This window comes from Acomys minous (genome assembly GCF_964271855.1).
Source record: "Acomys minous genome assembly, chromosome: 3".
Lineage (NCBI taxonomy): Eukaryota > Metazoa > Chordata > Mammalia > Rodentia > Muridae > Acomys > Acomys minous.
Window position 1 is genome coordinate 77,882,003 of NC_140485.1, and position 23,328 is coordinate 77,905,330.

Consider the following 23,328-nt stretch of genomic DNA (forward strand, 5'->3'; position numbering starts at 1 on the left):
AGAGACAGGGTTTCTCTGTGTAGCCTTGGCTGTCCTGGACTCACTTTGTAGACCAGGCTGGCCTCGAACTCACAGCGATCCACCTGCCTCTGCCTCCCAAGTGCTGGGATTAAAGGCATGCACCACCACCACCTGGCAAACATATTTCTTTTTTAAGTATCTATTTTATGTCTTTAAAATTCTTTTAGCACAGCTTAAAAGTTAATGATCCTGGAGCTTTCAGGGTCTCCGAGGAGAATGGGAAATGACTGCTATCACTTTTTATTTGTAATTTGTTGGCAATTTTATACATTGGTACAAATACATTCTGGTCATAAGCATCCCTCTTGGTCTCCTTTATTCTCCCCCATACCCCCACCCCACCCTCATGCCAACCAGTCTCCATTTTTTTTTGTTTTGTTTTTACTTTGTGACCTACGGTGTTTAACCAGGGCCACTAGGAGGCCTGAGTATGAAACTGTCTAAGCAGCCCTCACTACCATTAGCCCCTGGGTGGGGCCCGACGAGCCCCTCCCCACCTGTGACTGAATGCAGGCCCCTTTGGGATAACTGCAGCTGTTCTGAGGTCACATGGGGCCGCAGATGGTTCTTGTGCGGTGAGACTAGTTTGGAACTTGATGGATGTTGTAATCGTTTTATGACATTGTGGATTTACTAAGTGGCGTGGTGGCGCACGCCTTTAATCCCAGCACTCGGGAGGCAGAGGCAGGCGGATCGCTGTGAGTTCGAGGCCAGCCTGGTCTACAAAGCGAGTCCAGGACAGTCAAGGCTACACAGAGAAACCCTGTCTCGAAAAACCAAAAAAAAAAAAAAAAACCAAAAAACAAAATAAAACCAGAAATCAACAGAGGAAGTAGTTTAGTTGATAGAGTTCCTGTCTAGCATGCATGAAGCCCCGGGTTGCACGCTCAACACAACATGAAACGGCAGGGTGTCACACATCTGTAGTCTCAGCACTTGGGAGACCGAGGAAGGACAGTGTCTTAGTTAGGGTCTCTGTTGTTGTGATATTTTGGCGAGGAAAGGGTTTATTCGGCTTACCCTTCCATATCACTGTTCATCATTGAAGGAAGTCAGGACAGGAACAGGGTAGGAACCTGGAGGCAGGAGCTGAGGCAGAAGCCACGGAGGAGTGCTGCTTACTGGCTCGCTCCTCGTAGCTTGCTCAATCTGTTTTCTTACAGACCACCAGCCCAAGGATGGCACTGCCCACAATGTGCTGGGCCCTCTCACATCAATCACTGATTAAGAAAATACCCCCACAGACTTGCCCGCAGCCTGATCTTAGTAAGGCATTGCCTCAATTGAGGGCCCCTCCTCTCAAACGACTTCAGCCTGTGTCAAGTTAACATAGAACTAGCACAGAAGATCAGGAAAGTCAAGGTGTTCTCCATAACAAGTTCAAATTCGACATTAGCCTAGTCTATATGAGACCTTGTCTCAAAAAAAAAAGAAAGAAAGAAAGAAAGAAAAGAAAAGATGCCAACAGCCAAGATGTGAAACCATCAACATATGAATGGATTTTCAAGAATGGCATACACATGATAGTATTTTATTCAGACATAAAAGAATGTTGTCGCCCCCCCCCCCAGGCAAGAAGAAAGAAATTATCTGCAGGAAAATGGGTGGAGGTAGGGAAGTTGTACAAAGCTGAATAAACATTACTGCCTGTTTTCTCTCATATGCAGAATCTCGATGTTTCTGAAGTGTGTGTATATACACAAATATACACGGTATGGATGTAGTATGCTTACACATAGGCAAGTCTCAAATTATGTGCTAAGTGAAAGCACTCAGGTACCAAGCGCTACGTTGTACGTGCGCACACCGTATTACAGTCTAAAAAAGGCAAAACTGTAGTAACGAAGCCGACCAACAGTTGGCCAGGTACAGGGTGTGACTTCCTCCAGAGGCTCTGCTGGTGCATTAGACTAGCTTTTTATAGCAATGACAACTTTCCTTTCATTATTGCTCAGATGACGAAGCAAATCCATGCTGGCAATAGACAAGCATATGTAACTACCACTTGAGTTTAGGAACCCATGCCGAATTTAAAATGTGAGTTATGATAACTCCTACCAATGACTTTGTTTTGTTTGGCTGTCCCGGAACTTGCCTTTTAGACCAGGGTTGGCCTCGAACCCATGTAGATCTTTTCCTACTAGGATGAGACCGTGCCTTTTGACTAAAGGAGTTAACAGCAAGCTGACTGAGTCAATCGTTTTATCATGTTCACAGTGGTTAGTTCAGGAGCAGACGCCAGCCACCTTGCCAAAGTCATTCTCTCAAGCCCTTCTGTTGGAGTTCCCCGGCCCGCAAGCCTGGTTTCTGCACAGCCCTCATGCTGTGTCCCTGTTATGACCTCATCTCTCACTGCTTCCTCCTCTGCCCAGTGTTGTTTTTGTTTTTTGTTTTTTTTTTAAACAAAATCTCAAATATTTGATTTTACCACTAATGACTCAGAAATCAGGTGCTGGGGTGGAAGCCTGATACTCAGAGGCAGAGAAAGCACCCAGCTGACTCCTCATCAGCCCATGCCTTGCCTCCCCGCCCCAAAACCTCTCTTTCCCCAGGCTGTCTCCAAAAAAGCTGTCTCATTGAATGTCCCGCCCTTCTACTTCCTGTGGGTCTCTCTATCCATCCTCCTGTCTTCCGCTTACTCTCTCTCTTTTTTTTTTTTTTTTTTTTCCTATCTTCACTCCCTGTCTCTGCCTCTGGACCTAGGGTTAACTTTAGTAAATCCTGTTTACAATACTCAAGCAGAAAGCTCTTGGATTAAAAGTGTGTGCTAGGACTGCACCATACCACAACTAGAAGTGGATTTTTCCAGTAAACAACATAATCTTGGTGTTCACAGCCCCTTGCTATTTTCAACTCCAGGCACACTTCTGCTTAGGAGGACTTGCTTCCTCTCTCTGGAAGGCCTTTCTGTACCACTCATAATTCCTTCATCTTTGCTCAAGGGTCGCCTTTTGCAAAGACCTTGCCTGACCATCCTACCCAACGTGGCAACCCTATCTCTCTCTCCTCCTGGTCTCTTAATCTGCTCTTTTACAGCACCAGTTTCTGACATATTAGGCAAGTCTTCTATTACTTACTGTTCACGGCTGGCCTTGCCACTAGAAGATAAATTTCACTAAGTAGGGATTTTTGTTTATATAGCTTATTGGTGTGTCCTAGCTGTTCAGAGCAGTGCCAGGCAAATTCTAAGTACCCAGTAAACACTCATATTTGATGGGTGAATGAAAATGTATTAATAACCACATAAACTTAACCCTAGAATAACCAGTCAAGGAAACTCTTATGAGGATTAAAAATTATAGACACTAGGCAAAAGTGAAATGTCTGACTCAGCTATTATCTGTGTCTGTATGTGTGTCTGTCTGAGGGCATCATGAATGATAGGCAAGTGCTCTACTCACTGAGAAATATCTCAGCCCTAGCCAAATAGTGTGTGTGTGTGTGTGTGTGTGTGTGTGTGTGTGTGTGTGTGTGTGTGTGTTAGCTCTGCTCCTTAACAATTAGGTTTTATTATGAATTTATTAAACAAAAGTATCTTCCTTACAACTCGACTACTCTAAGCAAGAAGGAAAGGAGGTTAAAAAGAACAAGACTAAACCTTCCAGGTCTCAGTTTCACAGGATGAGTCGTCCATCACAATGTTTATCTCAGTGAGGTGTCTGTGGTGTCTCAAAAAAGCCTGCCAAGACTGCTTTGACCAGGGACCAAGTCACATTCTTTCTAGGGGCAAAGCCCGCCAAGATTGCTTTCACCTTGGGCTAAGTCATATTCCTTCCACGTGTATGTACATGTCAGTGCTCTGGGTTACACAAAAGGCACTTTGAGCAAGTCAGTTTCCACATACCAAAACCTCTTACCTGAACTACAAGTTGTCTGAAGGAACCATTACCTAAGCAAGTCTCAGCCATAGGAGAGTTCTTGGGTTGCCAGGCATGTCTCCGGACTAAGCTAAGCTCTTGAGAATCCTTAGGAAGAGCAATTCCATAAGCTTCAGATACCAATCGGTCACTGACTTACTGAAGGCTGCTTCAAAGCCTAGCTGCCATCACACCAGAACGCATGCCAGATACGATGGCTTTGCTGACATTCTGCTGTTACATGTACATGTGTGTGCAGGCAAGCATGTCCTTGTCTGTGCACATAGGTTGGTCAAAGACTCACATGCCCCATCCTGTTCTATCACTCACTGGTTTATTCCTTGTTTGTTTGTTTGTTTGACCAGGTCTTCCTGTGTAGCTCTGGCTGGCCTGTTCCTTGCTGTGTATACTAGGCTGGCCTCAAGCTCACAGAGATCCCCCTGCCTCTGCCTCATGAGGCTGGAATTAAGGTCGTGCACCACCACACCTAGCAAGATAGGGTCTCTTACTGGACTTGAAGGAGACTGGCAGTCAGCAAGCTCCAGTGATCCTCTGTCTCACCTCCCTGTCCTTCCCCTAACTCTAGAGTTACAGGTGTGCAGAGGCCCGCACAGGCCCTCCTGCCTGTTCAGCATTCTTGCCTACTGAGCCCATCTCCCCAGCTACGTACGTGTGCCTGCTGCTGAGACAGAGATTCCCTCTGTTGACCACGCTAGCCTGAATTCAAGATCCTCCTGCCTCTCTCTACCTCCTTAAGAGCTGGGATTTAGTATTTATTTTTTAAGAATTTGGATGCCGGGTGGTGGTGGCGCACGCCTTTAATCCCAGCACTCGGGAGGCAGAGGCAGGCAGATCACTGTGAGTTCGAGGCCAGCCTGGTCTACAAAGAGAGTCTAGGACAGCCAAGGCTACACAGAGAAACCCTCTCTCGGAAACACCCCCCCCCAAAAAAAAGAAAGAATTTGGGTTTGGGGCTGGAGAGATGGCTCTAGAGGTTAAGAGCACTGACTGCTCTTCCAGAGGACAGGGGTTCAGTTCCCAGCCCCCACATGGCAGTTCACAACTGTCTGTAACTTCAAGATCTGACACCTTTATACAGACATACATGCAGGCAAAACACAAATGCACATAAAATAAGATAAAAATAGATGATTTTTAAAAAAGAATTTGGGCCAGGTGGCGGTGAGCACGCCTTTAATCTCAGCACTCGGGAGGCAGCGGCAGGTGGATAGCTGTGAGTCCAGGACAGCCAAGGCTACACAGAGAGACCCTGTCTCTGAAAAAAAAAAAAAAAAAAAGAATTTGGGTTGGCTTTGAAATTTGCATAAATGGGAAAAAATATCTCCGCGCAGCACTGTTTAGTGAAAAGTAAAGAGGAAGTAAGACAATGAATCAGACTGATGATGTTTGCCTATGGAGAAGTGTTGAAATCAGAAGCCCGATGCAGCCAAGACCAAACTGCATAATTCATCTGGTCACGTGACCGTTGGAGGTCCAGAGCAAGTTTCTTGGAATGGGAAAGGCATTGGTGAAATGGACTTTAAACCAGTCGATGTTATTGCCTCGCTACTACTAAGCACTGTAAGACTGATTTCAGAAGACGAAAGCTTGGGCAATGGTTCCTCTCAGAGTGGGCTGGACTCCTGTTTGATAGGCACTGCTGCCCAGGCTGTGGGATGACTGAGTGGGACCAGGTCATCAGGACTATAATTAGAATTGTCCAAGAGGCACACCGGAAAGAGTCAGTTTTAGAGTTGAAATCCTATGTTAATTGACTCCCAACTCTGTTACCAGTATGTGGTCTTGAGCCAGTAACCATAAGAGTTCAAAGGATTAAGTGCTTCTGTAAATGAGAGGATTGGGAGGAAATTACATATATATTTTATTATTATTATTATTATTATTATTATTATTATTATTATTATTATTTTAAATACTGTGTGTGGGATGGCCACCTGTGCCACAGCGTATACATGGCAGTCAGAGGACAATTTCCCAGAGTCTCCTCCCTTCTACGACCTTTCTTTTCAACCTTAGACTCAAGCTCGAATTGCGTTATGCTTGCTCAGCAAGTGCCTCTCTACCCATTAAGTCATCTTGCTAGGCCAAGCTGAATATGCAAATCCAATTGATTAAACTTAAAATGCTGTTTGTATTATTTTTTTTAATTGCCTAATGCTATAGGGAAAGACTTTCCCATAAATTGGATAAGCACAATTTTTCAAGTCAGCCTCATGGACTTAAACTACATTTCATTTATCCTCGTTTCAGTTTCATAAAGTCGGGACAACTGAGGGATGTTTTTGCCAAGTCCTCTGCTAACAGGATGGAGCATGTTTTCGTGGTCCCGACGTCTTGTCCGAGTGCGACCCTTCCCTACATCCCTTCCTCCTTTGACTCTGTAGGAACTGCGATTGGAAATGTTGAGTTAACTAAGAGAATGTGAATTTAAGCTAAAACCCCAAGTTAAGAAGAAAAAAAAATGGGGCAGGAGTGTGCATTAGTTGGCAGAGTGCCTGCCCACCTTGCACGAGGCCAAGGTATGATCTCTGACACCACAGAAGTAGTATTACAAGTCTGATGTCATCCTTAGCCACGTGGTAAATTTGAAACTAGCTTGGAATATATATATATATATAAATTATATATCCCTATGTAAACAATAAGAAGTGGTGATAGAGCTCGCAGTTGCCAAGTTTGAGAAGCTAAATTTGACCACTTGGGCCTTTGTGGTAGAAGGAGAGAACTGACGGCCACAGGTTGTCTTCTGATCTTTACCCATGCACCATGGTATGTACACACACACACACACACACACACACACACACACACACACATTCATTTTTTTAAAAATGCAATGGATCCAGGTGTGTATGCCTTTAAACCTAGCACTTGGGAGGCAAAAAGCAGGCAGATCTCTGTGAGTTCAAGGTCAGCCTAGCTGACATAGTGAGTTCCAGGACAGCTAGAGCCACATAATGAGATCCTGTCTCAAGACAAACAAACAAACAAAAAACAACAACAACAACAAAAAAACCCCAATGAATATATGAAATGGTGTGGGTGGATAACGCGTATAATCTCAGCACTTAGGAGGCTGAGGCAGGAAGATCCTGAATTCAAGGCCAGGCTCGACTACCCAGTGAGACTGTGTTTCAATAAGCAAAAAGCAAGCGAAGGGTTGGCAAACGTGGTGACAGGTCTTGGTTGACAACTTGACTGAGTCTGGAATTTTCTCCATTAGATTATTTGAAACAGCAAAGCCCATCCTAACTCCTGGCAGGATCTTCTGGTGGCAGCCCAGATAAAAAGACATGAGAAGGGGTTAGCAGCCTTTCGCACCCTCGCTCTCCCTCCCTGGCATGCTCATTTACCCTGTCCCGTGGCACTCCTTTTGCATTCGAGCTGACTTCTTTGGGATTCCAGTATAAACAGAGGACCAGGAGCGCCCCAAGAATCCTCCAGGACTCCAGTGCCGGGCTGGGACTGCCATGACAACCAGCCTCCTGGAACAAACAATGACCACATTCCTGGCCGTTTCCAGAGTGAGACAGCCATTGTTGGGACTACATGAACTTCTAAATATGAAATATGAGCCACACAACGGATATAATATGGAGAAGTTTATTATAGGGGAGGGGTACCCCAGAGATAAAGAAAGAGGGGAGACAGGAAGAGGGATAGAGAGAAAGAGACAGCAAGAGAGGAGAGAGGAACAAGAGAGGAAGGTAAGAGAGGGCAAGAGAGCAAGAGAGAGAGGCACACACGAGGTGGGTTTGCCCTTTTGTATACTGGGCAGCTAGCCCACCTAGTGGCAGGCAGGTAATGACGTCATAGGTTGCTAGGCAGACTGGGGGGTGTATGCTAACATGAACTGACTCCTGAAAGCCAGTTTAATAAATCCCCTTTAAACACACATATGCAAAAAATATTTATTTCATCATCTTTGTTTCTTTAGAGACTCCTGACTGATATGACAAGTTGTTAAGGGCATGGCCTTTAGAAGCAGGTCTAGTGTCTGTTTCTTAGCTCGCTCTCCTTTTCCCCGTCTCTCCGTCTCCTCCCTGCCTTTGTACCTCACTTTCCTACATCTGAAACTTGTTAAGTGAGTTAGCATTTGTAAAGCCTTTAGAACAGTGTCCTGAACACGACAACGCTGTTTGCTAAAAATAGTTGGTTCATCAAAGTTCGTTTGCCTTTGTGTGTGTGTGCGCGTGCGTGCGTGCGTGCGTGCGTGCGTGTGTGTGTTGGGGATTGATCACGGGGCCTCAAGCTTATATTCTATGCCCGAGTTTCACCTGCAGCTGCTGGGCTCACCATGAAGCATCTTATTAGTACTGTCTAAGGTTAAAATAACTAGCTGTGTATGTGTCATGGTTTCCCGAAAAGGTGTTGGCTTTTTAAATTAGCAGTTGTCGTTGTCCTAGTAATGCATGAAGAAGCATTTATGGGGAAATTTGGGTCCTGCCCCAAAACGGCTTAAAGCAAAACAAACACCTGCCATTTGGACACTTAACTAGTAATTAGGAAAAACCCTTTGGAAATATGATTGGCATCTCAGGGCAGTCCGCTGCCAACTAACTGAATTCGTGAAATCCAAAAGTACAGTCGGGTAACCAGCTGGCAATCATGTCAAGTTCCTCCAGTTAGGCTAATCCCTTGCCCATTGTTTCCTGCATTGGGATGGTGCTGCCAGTTTCCTTGCCTTTTAGGTTTTCTTTACAACTTACAGCTTGGGGTGTTCGAAACCCGGCAAAAAGTACTTCTTTCGCGGAGGATACCAGCACCTCACCAGAAGATCCTTTAATCTGGACTGTGGTTGAACCTTGATGAGCCTCAGGTGCCCCCTTTACCTTGGCCCAGGCCTTATTAGCCTCTCCACCCGTAACCACAAGTCTTGTTTCCCTAATAACCCCGCCCTTTCAAAGAAACGCAAGGGCGGGGTTGAGGGAGACCGCACCGTCCTTGCGCTTGCGCAATGGGCCGGGAGCTAGGGGCCCAGGGAGGCCACGCTCCTAGGGCAGCTGTCCAGCGCGCCTGCGCAGTAGGCCCGGAGGCTGGCAATGCTAAATGGACTCGCCCTCAGGGCTGTGGCGTCAGTGCGACTGTGCGCGAGCCGGGTGCCGCGGTGCTTGACTTCGCCGCGCCGGGTGTTTGAGGTAGCCATGCGGAGAGCAGACCCGGAGCAACCTGCTAAGCGGCCCCGCCGCGACGGCAGCCCAAGGACACCGCCGAGCTCCCCTCCTGCAGCGGTGACCACGTCTCCGAACTCTGGCTTGGAGAACACGGACATCCGAACCTGGGAGCCGGAGGACGTGTGCGCCTTCTTGGAGAGACGCGGCTTCCGAGAGAAGAGAGTGCTGGACATCTTCAGAGGTAGCCGGGCTGAGGGACTTGGGATGGCGACCGAGGGGCGGAGCGGGGAGAACCCACGCGGGAGGCTCGCCGTTAGGAGGCCTCTAGGGGAAGCGACTGGAGGCGGGAGCCCGAACCTGGGGCGGGAGGCGCTCGGACAAGACGGGCTACCCGGGGTGGGCACAGGTGAAGTGCAAACCCACAGGAAGGTTCTAGCTCTGCGGGCTTCGAACCTGGGAGGTGCACGGGGAGCTTTGCATCTTGTAACGGTGGATGGGTCTCTTCGCCAACTTGTCACCTCTCCTGCTGACAAGAGAGGTCCCCGCCCTTCTAGGACACTTCACCGGGCAGCGGCTTGCGGTCTTTCAGGCTCACCTGGCTGGGCTAACCGCAGCTCCCGGAACACTTGGTCCCATGAGAGATTTTAGGCGCTGTTAAGTTTCGCTCCTAAGCTGGTTCTGGAATTTGGGGTTTTCCTAAAAGGGGAGGCAAGTCGATTGAACTGTGGATTCTCGCTGGCTACCCTAGCATCCCTGTAGGGTTCAGTATGTGCTTACTGCATTTGCAAAGTGCTCCTGAGCAATTTCTCCTCCAAAAATGAGAACAACTTAGTTGACCCCTGAGACCCCCAACATCCCACAACTTGGCCACGCAAAGGGAAGAGTAGAGGCTGGGAATTGTTAAGTGGCTCTTCTGGTTCTTGCTCGTGCACCAGACACTTGGCATTTGCTCAGCTTGTTGTGGTGGGTGTGAAACTTAACCCCAGGCATAGTCCCCTGAGGTGTTTGCTCCGGAAGTGTGATTTGCAAATTCAGTAAACTTTACTTCTTGTGAGGCTGCCTAATTGAAGGTCGGAATGCAAAGTTTAAAGTTCAGGACATAAAGATAGCCTAAATGCAGGAACTCACATTTCTTTTCTTTTTCTTTCTTTCTTTTTTTTTTTTCCCGTCCCCACTTCTTCTACAGGAAAGTAACTTTTTAGCGGCGATGAGGGTAGATGGCTGTGTAGTCCTAGCTGTCCTGGAATTTGCTCTGTAGACCAGGCTGGCCTCTTAACTCAGAGATGCACCTGCCTCTGCCTCCTGAGTACTGGGATTAAAGGCGTAGGCCACCACACCTTTTATTTTAATGGTATACGTATGAATGTTTTGCCTTTGTGTGCGTGTGTGCCTTGTGTTCTTGAGGCCAGAAGAGGGTGTAACTCCTTGAAACGGGAGTTACGGATGCTTGTGAGCTGTAATAGGGGTGCTGAGAACTGCATGCCAGCCCTCTGCAACCACTGGGTTATCTCTTCGGGCTTTATTTTTATTTTAAGTTATGCTTGTGTGGGGGTGGAGAAGGGGTGGGGTATTACAGGCGGTTGTGCAAGGCCTGGTGTGAGGACCGGACTCAGTCCTCTGGGGAACAGTGTGTGCTCTTCACTAAGTAGCCGTCTCTCCAGCCCCAGATGATGTTTTCATAGCCAGAGATGTTAAGTAACTTTCCAAAGTCACACCATTAGACAATGCAGAGTTGGATTCTTAGCAATTAAGTCTTTCGATTCCAGAATTCATTCCAGTTATTTCTCTTTTTTTTTTCTTTTTCTTTCTTGTTTCTCCCCCCCCCTCCCCCCAAAAAAACGGAGTTTCTCTGAGTAGCCTTGGCTGGCCTGTACTCGCTCTATAGATCAGACTGGCTCAAACTCACAGAAATCCATTTGCCTGCCTCTTCCTCAGTGAGTACTGGGATTACAGGTATGCCCCACAGCACCTGGCTCCAGTTATTTCTTTATCTTTTTTTTTCTTTAAGATTTATTTATTATATATACAATGTTCTGCCTGCATGTAACACCTGCAGACCAGAAGAGGGCACCAGATTTCATTGTAGATGGTTAGGAGCCGTCATGTGATTGCTGGGAATTGAACTCAGGACCTTTAGAAGAACAGGCAGTGCTCTTAACCGCTGAGCCATCTCCCCAGCCCTTCAGTTATTTCTTAACTAATGTTCTCACTAAAAATGACTGGGGAGCATATGCCTGTAATTCTACCACTTGGGAGGCTGAGGCGAGACAGTCAAGACTTCAGGTCCCAGTCTCAGGTCTTCAGCCCATCGTAGGCTACGTAACGAGGCTTTATCTCAAAACAAAACAACATTGGAGAAAATAGCCAAAATGATAAAGTCAACTAAGAGTAAGAGAAAAAAAATCTACCCAGTAGAAAAGGGAGTGAAATAACAAGGAGAAACCATTAACAACCAACCAACATAAGTAAAGCAGTTCTATTTCTTTTTTTTTTTTTTTTTTTTTTGATTTTCGAGACAGGGTTTCTCTGTGTAGCCTTGGCTGTCCTGGACTCGCTTTGTAGACCAGGCTGGCCCCGAACTCACAGCGATCCGCCTATCTCTGCCTCCCGAGTGCTGGGATTAAAGGCGTGCGCCACCACGCCCGGCAAGCAGTTCTATTTCAATAGGGATTTACAAAATACTGGTTTTTAATTTAGTAATTAGAAAAGATAGTAGGTGAAATATGTATACCAGTAAAGTTGCCAGAAGTGTCCATTAGCTCAACTATGGCCTGTTTGCCAATGCTTTTTGACTTACAGTAAATAGTGATGGCTGACATTTACCATATACTTTATATGAAGTACTGCCATATCTATTTTGCAAGCTTTTTGGGGAGGAATAGATTTTTGTGTGTGTATACATAATATGGAGGGTCAGGCCCAGGGGTCTGTTTATGCTGTGTGTGAACTCTACCACTCAGTCACACACCCCAATTCATATGTATTTTATTTATTAATATCTTTACAACAGGGTCTAGAGAGATGGCTCGGTCAGTAACCATGCAAGCATGAAGACCTGAGTTCTGAATTCCACCACCCACAGGAAGAGTTAGGTGTAGTGGTGCATACTTATAATCTCAGAAGTGAGGGGACACAGACAGGTAGGTCCCTGAGGTTCACTGGCCAAACACTCTATCTGAATGTTGCACATAAACTCACACAGGTCCGTTTACACGTAAATAAAAGGTGATTAAATCTTAGAGAAAAATACTGTGCAGAGGAGCAAAGGAAGAGGCCTGATGTTGACCTCCAGCTTCCAACAAGTGCACAGATGTGCAAATGCACCCCCATACAAGTGCACACATACAAAATGTATTATGACTTATATATATTGTAGAATACAAAGTATCCATTAAGAACGATATAATTCCAGCAGTGGTGGCCCACGCTTGTAATCCCAGCACTCAGGAGGCAGAGGCTGGCCAGCCTGGTCTATGAAGAGAGTCCAGGACAGCCAAGGCTATGCAGAGAAACCCTGTCTTGAAAAAAACAAAAATAAAAGAAAGATACAGACTTTCATTATTGACAGCTATGTTTAGGATACCGAATGGGAAGAACTGATTAAATGACAATCTTTTATATGTGTAAAATTACATAATCGTATATAGATAAATGTGTTATCTCAGAATGTTAACAGTAGGTATCAGTTTGAACTTAAGTAAATTGGTATTTTGTATTTTTTAATATTATTTGGACTTTTTACATTAAGTAACTTATTCATGATAGGAAAAATAGAAAAGTACCATTTTCAGTTCAACCTTCTGTGCCCTACCCCTCACGTCCTCATTTTTTCTTGTTACATTGAGAAAGAAGATTTCTGTTTATGTGAAAATAGTCCAAGAGTTCTCGAATCTGAGCTCAAGAAGAGCTATACTTAGCTATTTGGGAAGAAAAGAAAAGTACATATATGTATATATAATTCTTTCAAAATGCATAACATTATGTACTTTCAGAGGGTGGTGAATGCCTATAATCCCAGCACTTGGGAGGCAGAGACAGGCAGTTCTCTGTGAGTTCAAGGCCAGCCTAGTCTACAAAGTGAGGCCAGGACAGCCAGGACTGCACAGAGAAACCCCTGTCTTGGGGGGGAAAAAAAGAGTAGAAATAAAACTCGGGGCACTCCTCAGTCTGGTTTTAATCGGATGATTCTAAGAACAATTGATTTGAGTGCCCTTCTCTAGCCCCGCCTCCAACCCTGACTTTAAAAGCCGGAAGCAGCTGACCTGGCAGAGCCTCATGAGTAATTAGATTTCACTTTATTTTCCCATTGGTTTTCTCAAAAATAATTTCTAGATGTTCATTGATTCATCAAAATAGTTCCTAGATTAGTTACCTAATTAAGATTTTAAAAGTAGAGGATCAGAAGTATGGTACAGGCTGGGGATGTAGCTCAGCAATAGAATACATCCCTAGTGTGTACAAAGACCTGGGTTCAATCCTTAGTAACTTTTCTTTTCTTTCTTTGTTTCTTTCTTTCTATTTTGAACTATGGAGTCTCCCAGAGATAAGGCCAACCTCGCTATGTGGCAAGACTCCATTAGTAAAAAAAGAAAAAAAAAAGCCTAGATGTCATGGTGCACCCTTTTCTCCCAGTACTTGGGAGGCAGAGACAGGTGAATTTCTGTGAGTTTGAAGCCAGCCTGGTCTACGAAGTGACCATAGTGAGTTCCAGGATAGCTAGAGCTACATAGTGAGACCCTGCCTCAAAAACATAAATAAATGAGGAAGGGAAGTCTAGAGAGATAGTTCAGTGGTTCAGACTGATTGCTTGTAACTGGTGAATCTTTGTGAGTTCGAGGCCAGCCTGGTCAGCAAAGTGAGTCCAGGATAGCCAAGGCTACACAGAGAGACCCTGGAGAGAGGGGGTGGGGAATGAGAGAGAGAGAGAGAGAGAGAGAGAGAGAGAGAGAGAGAGAGAGAGAATATGAGAGAGAATGATTGTGTTTTATCATGAGGACTGGAGGATTGGAGTTCAGATCTCAGCACCCACAGATAACAAGCTGAGTTTTCCTGTAGGTGCTAGTAAGCCCAACTGTGAGGTGGGATGTCCACAGGAAGAGGATTGCTGTCAGTTGCTGGCTTCCAGCCTAGCCAAATACAAGTTCAGGAATGAGACCTTGTCTCAGAGTAACAGTGGTGGAAGAAGACACAGTGCCCTCCAAGTGTCAGCATGCATACAACACACACACAGAGACATACATACGTAAGTTAATATATGCTTAGTATATATTAACTTTTAAAATGAGTTATGTTTTTTAAGGGCTTTAAAAAAGATTTATTTATTACTATGTATGCAGTGCTCTGCCTACTTGTAACACCTGCAGGCACCAGATCACATTATAGATGGTTGTGAGCCACCATGAGGTTGCTGGGAATTGAACTCAGGACCTCTAGAAGAGCAGTCAGTGCTCTTAACCTCTGAGCCATCTCTCCAACCTATACACACACACACACACACACACACACACACACACACACACACACACACACACACACACACACATAAAAGCATGACGCATTTGTGTCCCAGTACCTGAGAAGCATTGGTTCCAAGTCCCAAGCAGGCAACTAAAATCGATGTTTAAGTCTATTACATAAAATAACAATGTTTTCATCTAACCTGTGTCCACCCACACTGTGTACTTTCAGTCATCTCTGCATTGCTTATAATACCTCATAAGATGTAAATAGTTGTTGTGCTGTATTTTTACATGTTATGTACAATAATGGACAGAAGTGTTTACATGTTCAGTACCGGTGTAGTTTTTTTTCTGAATACTTTCCATTGATATCATAAATAAGGAATCTGTGGCTACAGAAGGCTGGCTGTAGGTCATATGGTTCACTGCCTGTAGTGGCTCTTAGTAAACATATGCTGAGTAAAATCTGATGTAGTCAAACCGAAATAAACTGGAAAATATATGCTGTAAATATTGAGTTTACTTTTTCCTCTTCCATAGAAAATAAAGTCACTGGTTCAGTTCTGCCCTTTTTGGATGAGAAACTTCTTGAAAATCTGGGAGTAAGGTAAGAATACTGAAGTTCATAGTGGGGGTGCGACCAGACACACTTCATTCGCCTTTCAGAGACAAAGCGCGAGAGCTTGGGTTTTATCCATTTTCCTTTTATACCGTGACGTGTTGTTAATGCCTGCTGTTTTTGCTGTGTGGGTTTGTGTTTAGTATTACATGTGGGTTCCATTTCAAAGAGCATTGCTGATGAGATTCATGAAGCTTGTAGTGGACCAACTTTTTACTCTCAAATTCAGAATAATTGAATTATAAACACTAAAAATAAAAAGGAACCAGCAGGAAGAAATTATAAAGAAAATCAAAGTTACCACCCCATTTGTAAGTCTTCCTAAGGCTGTCTTAGGACTGGGTATGCCTGTGTATATAAACTGTTAAAGCAGTGATTTTTCCCTTTATAGCTTTGTACACAAACATGTAGATACCTGTGTATATGGCTGGAGGTTCTGGGGTCTAAGAGTTGACATCCCTCTAAAGCTCTTACCTGAGTATCCAGTGTTTTATGTGTGCTTTAAAGTGGAGCTTTTCTTTCTTTCAGAATTGGCAACAATTCATTGTTTGTGGTGACATTGAACTAATGAAGAAGACAAAGGCTTATTCTGAATTACTTTAGGTCCTATGAACTTGAGAGTAGAAATAGATTGTGAAAAAAAATAGCACCAAAGAAGTGGGCAGTCATGGCATACTCCTTTAATCCCAGGCCTTGAGAAGCAGAGGTAGGTGGCAATCTCTTGAGTTTGAGGCTACTCATGTCTCAAAAAGCAAGCAAGCAAACAGACAAAACAAAACACAACAAAACAAAAATCACTAAAAGGTGTTAATGTCTTTTAGAAATTGTCCTTTGGGTCACAGCCTTCGGGGACTTTGCTTCTTTTATAACCCATTTCAATAATCTCAATCTTCCACTAATTACCTTATTACCTGTGAGCTGGATCTTTTCAAAGACCCAAATACTATTGATTTGTTTAGCAGACGTTTATGGGAGGCTCATTAGGATCTAGGCGTTCTTCTGGGAACTTGGGGCACATGGGCAAACAAGAAGATTCCAGAAGGAACACTACTGTAGAGTATGTGCCTTGTACCTGCTTTCTGCCTCTGAGATGGAGTCTGCAGGCTCTGAAGACTTGCTTTAGTCTGTAATGAAGTCACCTGTTATATGTTTAAATTATCAAAATTATATTAAATCAGGGCCAGCGAAGTGGCTCAGAGGTTAAAAGCACTTACTGTTCTTCCAGAGGACGCGAGATCAGTTCTCAGCACCCACACCAAGCTCCTTAGCAGTATCTGTAACTCCAGCTTCGGTGGGTCTAATGCCCCCTTCAGGCCTCTACACATAATGCACTCATGTGCACAAACCCACACATAGACACATAATTAAAATATTTTCAGTTAGATGAATTTAAATTTTTTAGTTTTTCTATTGTAGAATCTACATTGCAAGTGATCAGTAACCACTTGTACCTAGTTGCACTGTGTTGAACAGGGCGGTTGCTTCAGAGGACACATCACCCGTGAGCCAGTGGTTGGTACTGTACTGTCATGATTTTCTCTCTTCTTTCTCCTCCTTTCTTCTTTATTTTGGTTTTCTGAGACAGGGTTTCTCTGTGTAATCCTGGCTGCCCTAGAGCTCATTCTGTGGACCGAGCTGGCCTCAAACTCACAGAGATCCTCCTGCCTTTCCTTCCTGAGTACTGGGATTAAAGACATGGGCCACCACCCACCGCTGGCTTAGTTAGGGTTTCTATTGCTGTGAAGAGACACCATGACCAAGGCAACATTTCATTGGGGCTGGCTTACAGTTTCAGAGGTTTAGTCCTGTATTGTCATAGCGGGAAGCATGGCGGCGTGCAGGCAGACACGGTGCTGGAGAAGGAGCTGAAAGTTCTACATCTTGATCCAGTGGTAGCAGGAGACTGACTGTGTGCCACACTAGGCTTAGCTTGAGCAGGTGAGACCTCCAACTCACCCCCACAGTGACACACTTCGTCCAACAGGACCAATCTACGCCAGTAAGGCCACGCCTCCTAATAGTGCCAATAAGGCCACGCCTCCTAATAGTGCCTATAAGGCCACACCTCCTAATAGTGCCACTCATGTGGGCCAAGCATTCAAACACACAAGGCTATGGGGCCAGACCTGTTCAGACCAACACACACTGTGACGTGGAAGGTAAGCGTCCATGACCAAGGTGCTTTTTCAGTCATGGCATTTCATCACAGCAATAGAAACCCTAAGACAAAACTCCCAGAAGATGCTGACAAGTTACTTGTCGATTTAAAATAATTCCTACATTCAACAGAACAATCAGAATCTGAGGTGAGGATGCACTGAAGGTTTTTTTTTAATAATGTTTTTTATTGTTTTACATATACATTTATATTATTACACATATGTAAAATAAACTACATACAAGAAGAAGATTGTTTTTAAATGTTTAAAGGGAAAGAAAACCCCAAGGCCTCCCAGAAGAGAGATAAGAACTGTTAAAAAAATAAAAATTAAAAAAGGGATTGGTTGTGGTACTTCTGACTTCAAGTCTATTAGGACTTTTTTTTTTTAAAGTACATTTGAAACTCTGCAGGATTGTGCGTGCCTTTATTTATTTATTTATTTATTTATTTATTTTAAGATTTATTTACAGTGCTCTGCTTGCATCAGAAGAGGGCATCAGATCACATTATAGATGGTTGTGAGCCACCATGTGGTTGCTGGGAATTGAACTCAGGACCTCTGGAAGAGCAGTCAGTGCTCATAACCTTTGAGCCATCTCTCTACCCCATCTGTTAGGACTTTTAACAAAAGAATTTTTTTTCTTCACCTGATTGCACAGCAGTACCATCAGGGATCCTGATACCTGCCTGCTGCTTTTTTCGTTAACATTTCTGCAGGGTGTGTCTGCATTATGTGTCAGCGAATGAGCAATTGGAAATAAAGCAGGAAGTTGTAAGATTCTGAGCAGTTCAAATACAATTCCCATGAGATTATGTCCCCAGCTGGACGATTATAGATAGAAGATGGAACACAAAGCTAAAAACCGTCATCAATAGTAGTTCACGCTTGACTGGCCAGAAGCCTGGGTGGGCCCCTGGGTTCAGCAGGAACTTCTTGTGAGCAAGCGTAACAAAGCACCAAGTGCAAGGTCACTCCACAGGTAGAAGACAGTTTATTGGGGGGACAGGGCAGACTGCTGGCTGTCACAGAGAGTAGAGAGCAGCAGCCTGGCGGGAAAGCAGGTGAATTTTGTGACAGTCCGCAGGGAAGGGGTCCGTGAGCTGATGCAGGCTGTTCTGGGTTAAGTGGGAACTAGTTGAGTTTTGCCCCATTGATTGACCCTCAGAGGCAGAGACAGGAAGTAGAGGCTTTTCTGACTAACAAAACACATGATTCAGAATGCGGAGCTGAAGTTCCTGTTTACCCAGTAAGAATCTGACGTGGGTTGGGCCGCGACCATCAATCTAGGGCATGATCAGCAGGGTTGCTTTGTGACCTAACACATCTTATGGGAACAATGAAAGTTTCTAGAAGTGTGTTTGAGTTATTGATTGCGCCTTCTAATCTGCTTTTTCTTTTTATTGGTGTAGATACCCTAGAGCGGCCCACTCCCCTCCCATTCTCTGGGAATTACTATTAACCCGAGTGTTGATATATTTACTTACTTCTTACGTCGTTTCTATTTTAGTTCCTTGGGGGAGAGGAAGATGATGGTTGAATGTTTCAAAACGCTGCGTCAATCTCACATTGATCTAATGAAGGTAAGAGGAGTCGGAGCATGTAGATGGCATTTACTTTATATAAATGGTACTGTACCATGATTTGTTCATAGTCTCTAACATTGAAACTGTGAGACCCCAATTAAATGCTTTCTTTTATAATATACCTTTGTCAAGCCAGTAGAACAGTCGGTGATTAAGACAAACCGTGTCAGCTGGGTGTGGTGGTGCACACCTGTAATCCCAGCGCTCAGGGAGGCAGAGGCTGGTTTACAGAGTGAGTCCAGGTCAGCCAAGGCTACGCGGCGAAACCCTGTCTCAAGCAAACAAACAAAAAGTTTCCTTTATAGGAGATGCCGTGGTCATGGTGTCCCTTCATAGCAATAAAACCCTAAGTCGAAGGGTTTCTCTGTGTAGCCTTAGCTGTCCTGGACTCGCTTTGTAGACCAGGCTGGCCTCAAACTCACAGCCATCCACTTGCCTCTGCCTCCCAAATGATGGGATTAAAGGCGTGCGCCACCACGCCTGGCTGAGTTCTACATCTTGATCCCCAGGCAGCGAGAAGACCGTGCACCACACTGGGCTCAGCTTGAGCATGTATACGACCTCAAAGCCCGTCCCCACAATGGCATACTTCCCCCAACAAGACGACGTTTACTCCATTAAGGCCACACCTCCTATTAGTACAGTTCCCTATGGGCCAAGTATTCAAACACACAAGTCTATGGGGCTGTACTTACTCAAACCGCCACACACTGTCTCAGAAAACCAAAATAACAAGCAAACCTTTGATTTATGATACCATTTAGTATGTGTGTGTGTATACATATGTGTGTACATACATGTGAACATACAAGTGTCATAGCCCAAGTGCATTGGTCAGAAGACAACTTTCGGGAGTCCGTTCTCTCCCTCCACTGTGTTGGTGCTAGGGATGAACTCAGGTCATGGGGCTTGGCCTCCAGCGTCTCTACCCACTGAACTATCTCTCTATCCATGCAGTACTTTTCTGGTGATCATCTGCACTGACAAACACACTAGTACCTACAGTCATAGGATTGCTTTTATTTTTTTAGGTTTCTATTTTGATATCTGTGTATGTATGTATGTATGTATGTATGATCTAGCTATTTATTTTTGAGCCCAGTCTAGCCTGAAGTTTGCTATGTAGACCAGGCTGGCCTCAAACTCACAGAGACTCTGCCTCCCAAGTGCTGGAGTTAAAGACATATGCCACTACATCCAGCAAGTTTTTGTTTTTAGTTTTTAGTCAGTTATTTTTTTTTCTATGTGTATAAGTGTTTTGCCTGCATGTGTGTCTATGTACCACTTTCATCCGTGATGCCCATGGAAGCCAGAAGAAGGCATCGGATCTCCTGGTCCTGGAGTTTCAGGTAGTTGTGAGCTGCCGTGTGGGTGCTAGGACTTTTGTCTCTCTTACTCTGGACGGAGTCTGCTGTCTCTCCCAGAGTGCAGGAATGGTTCCTGACTGAGTTTTGACTCTGCTTGGTACATACAGTTGACTGAACAGTTTAATGGGATTGCATTAGCTTGCTGGCTAGTAACAGACAAGGAAATCATACAGATGCTACAAGTCGTAAGTAGACTATGTGACTGTAAGGAATCATTTATATCAAGTAGTAATAATACCAAAAATGAAAGACCACCAAGCAGTAGTGGTGCACACCTTTAATCCCAGCACTTGGGATGCAGAGGCAGGCAGATTTCAGCCAGCCTAGTTTACATAGTGAGGTCCAGGACAGCTGAGGCTACACAGAGAAACCCTGTCTCAAAAAACAAACAAATAAACTGGTATTACCGCCAAGAAATTGACAGTAAAAGTGTTTTAGGCTTAAATGGATTAAAAGTAGGTTATTATAATTTCTTTGACAGTCTTTAGTAATAAAATATATTCTCTCTGGTCTCTGATGGTTAGGTTGACCTACTCTTAGGAGGATTATGTTTGTTTATGATTAAATATTTAGAGATCATGAAACATGGTCTTATGCAATAAGGATGTCAGGGGATTTAACTTTGATCATCTTGGTTCCTTCTCTTCCCGAGGACTTTGGGTTTTTTGTTTTGTTTTGTTTTAATTTATTTATTTATTGTGAGTGCTTTATCTGCAGAAGAGGGCACCAGATCATATTATAGATGGTTGTGAGCCACCATGTGCTTGCTGGGAATTGAACTCAGGACCTCTGGAAGAGCAGGTGGAACTTTTAACCACTGAGCCATCTCTCCAGCCCATTCCTGAGGACTTTGCTACTGTTCTCTAAGTATTGTTAGTAGTGATAGACTTGGTGCAGTTTATGATAAGCATTAAGTGACTTCACAGAGCACAATGAGATATGTTAATACTCTCCAAACACACATGGTATGCAAACACTTATTAAAAAAAAAATAGAATGTCAATTTTTTTATTGTGGTAGTATGGCCTCATAAATGTTTATTATTAGGCTATAGTTACCATGGTGGTGCTTTCTAACCCACTATCAATCAATAAAAACTCAGACACCTGTTATATTTTATAATAGCCTTGCTTCACCTGGGGCAGAGCAAATATTACTCCCCTAAACTACCTTCCAATCTCCCTGCCCCCATCCCATGCCATCTGCTTCTAATGATTTCTTGTCGAGCTACCTCCCATCCATAATCCCAAATGCTTGCTAATGTTCTTCATCTGGGCCAAATCTCCATCCACGCCGGCCATGTGCTTCTTACTCGATCTCACCCAGGATGCTGGCCCCTTTCCTTCTTTCTCCTCCTCCTGTCTCCTTCCTAAGATCCTCTCTGTCCCAGAAGCCTACAAACCTTAGCCACATCTATCCCATTTGCCCTGCCCGGATGTGTTGGCTTTTTATTTGTCAAATAGGAATAAGTTCTCAGGCAAAGTTACAAACATTTTAGGGAGCCTTTAGTTCCAGCACTTGGGAAGCAGAGGCAGGTAGATCGATGTGAGTTCGATGCCAGCCTGGTCTACAAAGTGAGTCCAGGACAGCCAGGGCTTCACAGAGAGACCCTGTCTTGAAAAACAAAAAACAAAACAATTTGGAGTATCTGAGTCTGTCTGCTCATTTGGGCAGCAACCAGACCAACCTCCAACAATTCCTTTGTCTCTTTTTATTTTTTTATTTGTTTTTAAGTGGTTGTCCTGGGGTTTTACTCCGACAGGGATTCTCTGTGTTAGCCTTGGCTGTCCTGGACTGGCTGGCTTCAAACTCACAGCTGTCCATCTGCCTCCCGAGTGCTGGGATTAAAAGCATGCGTCACCACACCCAGCCCTAAAAGCATCTTCTTAACTCGTAAACAACTAAGCTTAATTATAAAAATAAACTATCTGGTCTTCAATTCCTTCAGAGACTTGAGAAGGAATAAAATTAATAACCTGAGTAAATAGGAAGTGCATGCTAGAAGCCTCCAAAAAATAAAAAATAATAGTTTGCTGCCTGAATAGCTACTCAAAGCTCTCTATAACGCTGGCGCAGTATCTTCAGCTTCCTGACCCAGTATATCTGACAGACATATTTGTGAAACAGGAACTATTGAGGACTTGCTTACCCTGTCTTGGCAGAGTGTGGCCATTGACTCAGCCTGCATCCATGCTTGCCCATGTTAGGCAGAATTCTGTCTGTGGTAGAAATAAGGACATTTTGCCCAGTGGATTGTTTACCTTATTTAAAGCCATCTCCAAAAGGAGGTTCTTTGATGCTCATCATCTTCTTTTAGGTAGACTGGGGGTGCTTCCAGGAGTTGGCATATCTCATTGTCAAAGAATCCTTAAAGTAATAAAAACATCTTTAAATGCCATTTTCTGTAGGTCACTGAGTTTTTTGAAGGCCTTATCTAATTATTTTTACATTATCTATCTGTAGAATCCTATTTATCTTTTAAACCTGGGATGTATATTCCTATGATAAAGATAGACTAATATCTGACACATATATTTGTGTGTGTGTGTGTGTGTGTGTGTGTATAAAAGATAACCTTAAATTTGAATTCTATACCAATGTGATTAACAATATTTGTGATTAATAAAGCTTTAAGTTGAGGAGTAGATTCAATAGTCTACCTTTTGTATTATTCCTATTAAATATTTCTATATTCCCCCTTCTTTTCCACCCCTTCCTCCTTACTTAAGACAGATAAAGAAAAGAAAAAGAAGCCGGCAGTGGTGGCGCACGCCTTTAATCCCAGCACTGGGGAGGCAGAGGCAGGTGGATGATCCCTGTGAGTTCGAGGCCAGCCTGGTCTACAATGCAAGTCCAGGACAGCCAAGGCTACACAGAGGAACCCTGTCTCAAGAAAAAAAAGAAAGAAAGAAAAAAGAAAAGAAAAAGAAAAATCCCTGCGTTTGACTTCATTTTTTTTTCTGAATAAGACCATTAATAACTTGTAACCAACCCTTTTAAAACATCTAGTATCTATTACCCAAAAACAAAACAAAACAACCAAAATCTAGTTGCCCCACATTAATGGAAATGGTTGTTCTCTTAAGGTTGCTCCCTGCTGATTTAGGGGCATAGGATACCTTTTG

The 23,328-nt window shown here is 44.1% G+C and overlaps 1 protein-coding gene and 1 long non-coding RNA gene across 3 annotated transcripts in view; one reads left to right on the forward strand and one right to left on the reverse strand.

Annotated features, from left to right (window-relative positions):
* The window catches only part of LOC311594195, a 34,248-nt gene extending 26,867 nt beyond the window's left edge, over positions 1–7,381 (reverse strand). Inside the window, exon 1 of the long non-coding RNA XR_014777990.1 lies at positions 7,253–7,381. This is a non-coding gene — a long non-coding RNA (uncharacterized lncRNA). The remainder of the gene's footprint in view (positions 1–7,252) is intronic.
* A 1,470-nt stretch (positions 7,382–8,851) lies between these two features.
* The window catches only part of SAMHD1 (SAM and HD domain containing deoxynucleoside triphosphate triphosphohydrolase 1), a 44,478-nt gene continuing 30,001 nt past the window's right edge, over positions 8,852–23,328 (forward strand). The window contains exons 1-3 of one of the 2 annotated variants that reach the window (XM_084775680.1): positions 8,852–9,254; positions 15,013–15,079; positions 18,761–18,833. In XM_084775680.1, the coding sequence (XP_084631806.1) occupies positions 8,942–9,254; positions 15,013–15,079; positions 18,761–18,833 (453 nt within the window). In that variant the 5' untranslated portion in view covers positions 8,852–8,941. The remainder of the gene's footprint in view (positions 9,255–15,012; positions 15,080–18,760; positions 18,834–23,328) is intronic. The other variant, XM_084775681.1, reaches the window with a different exon arrangement.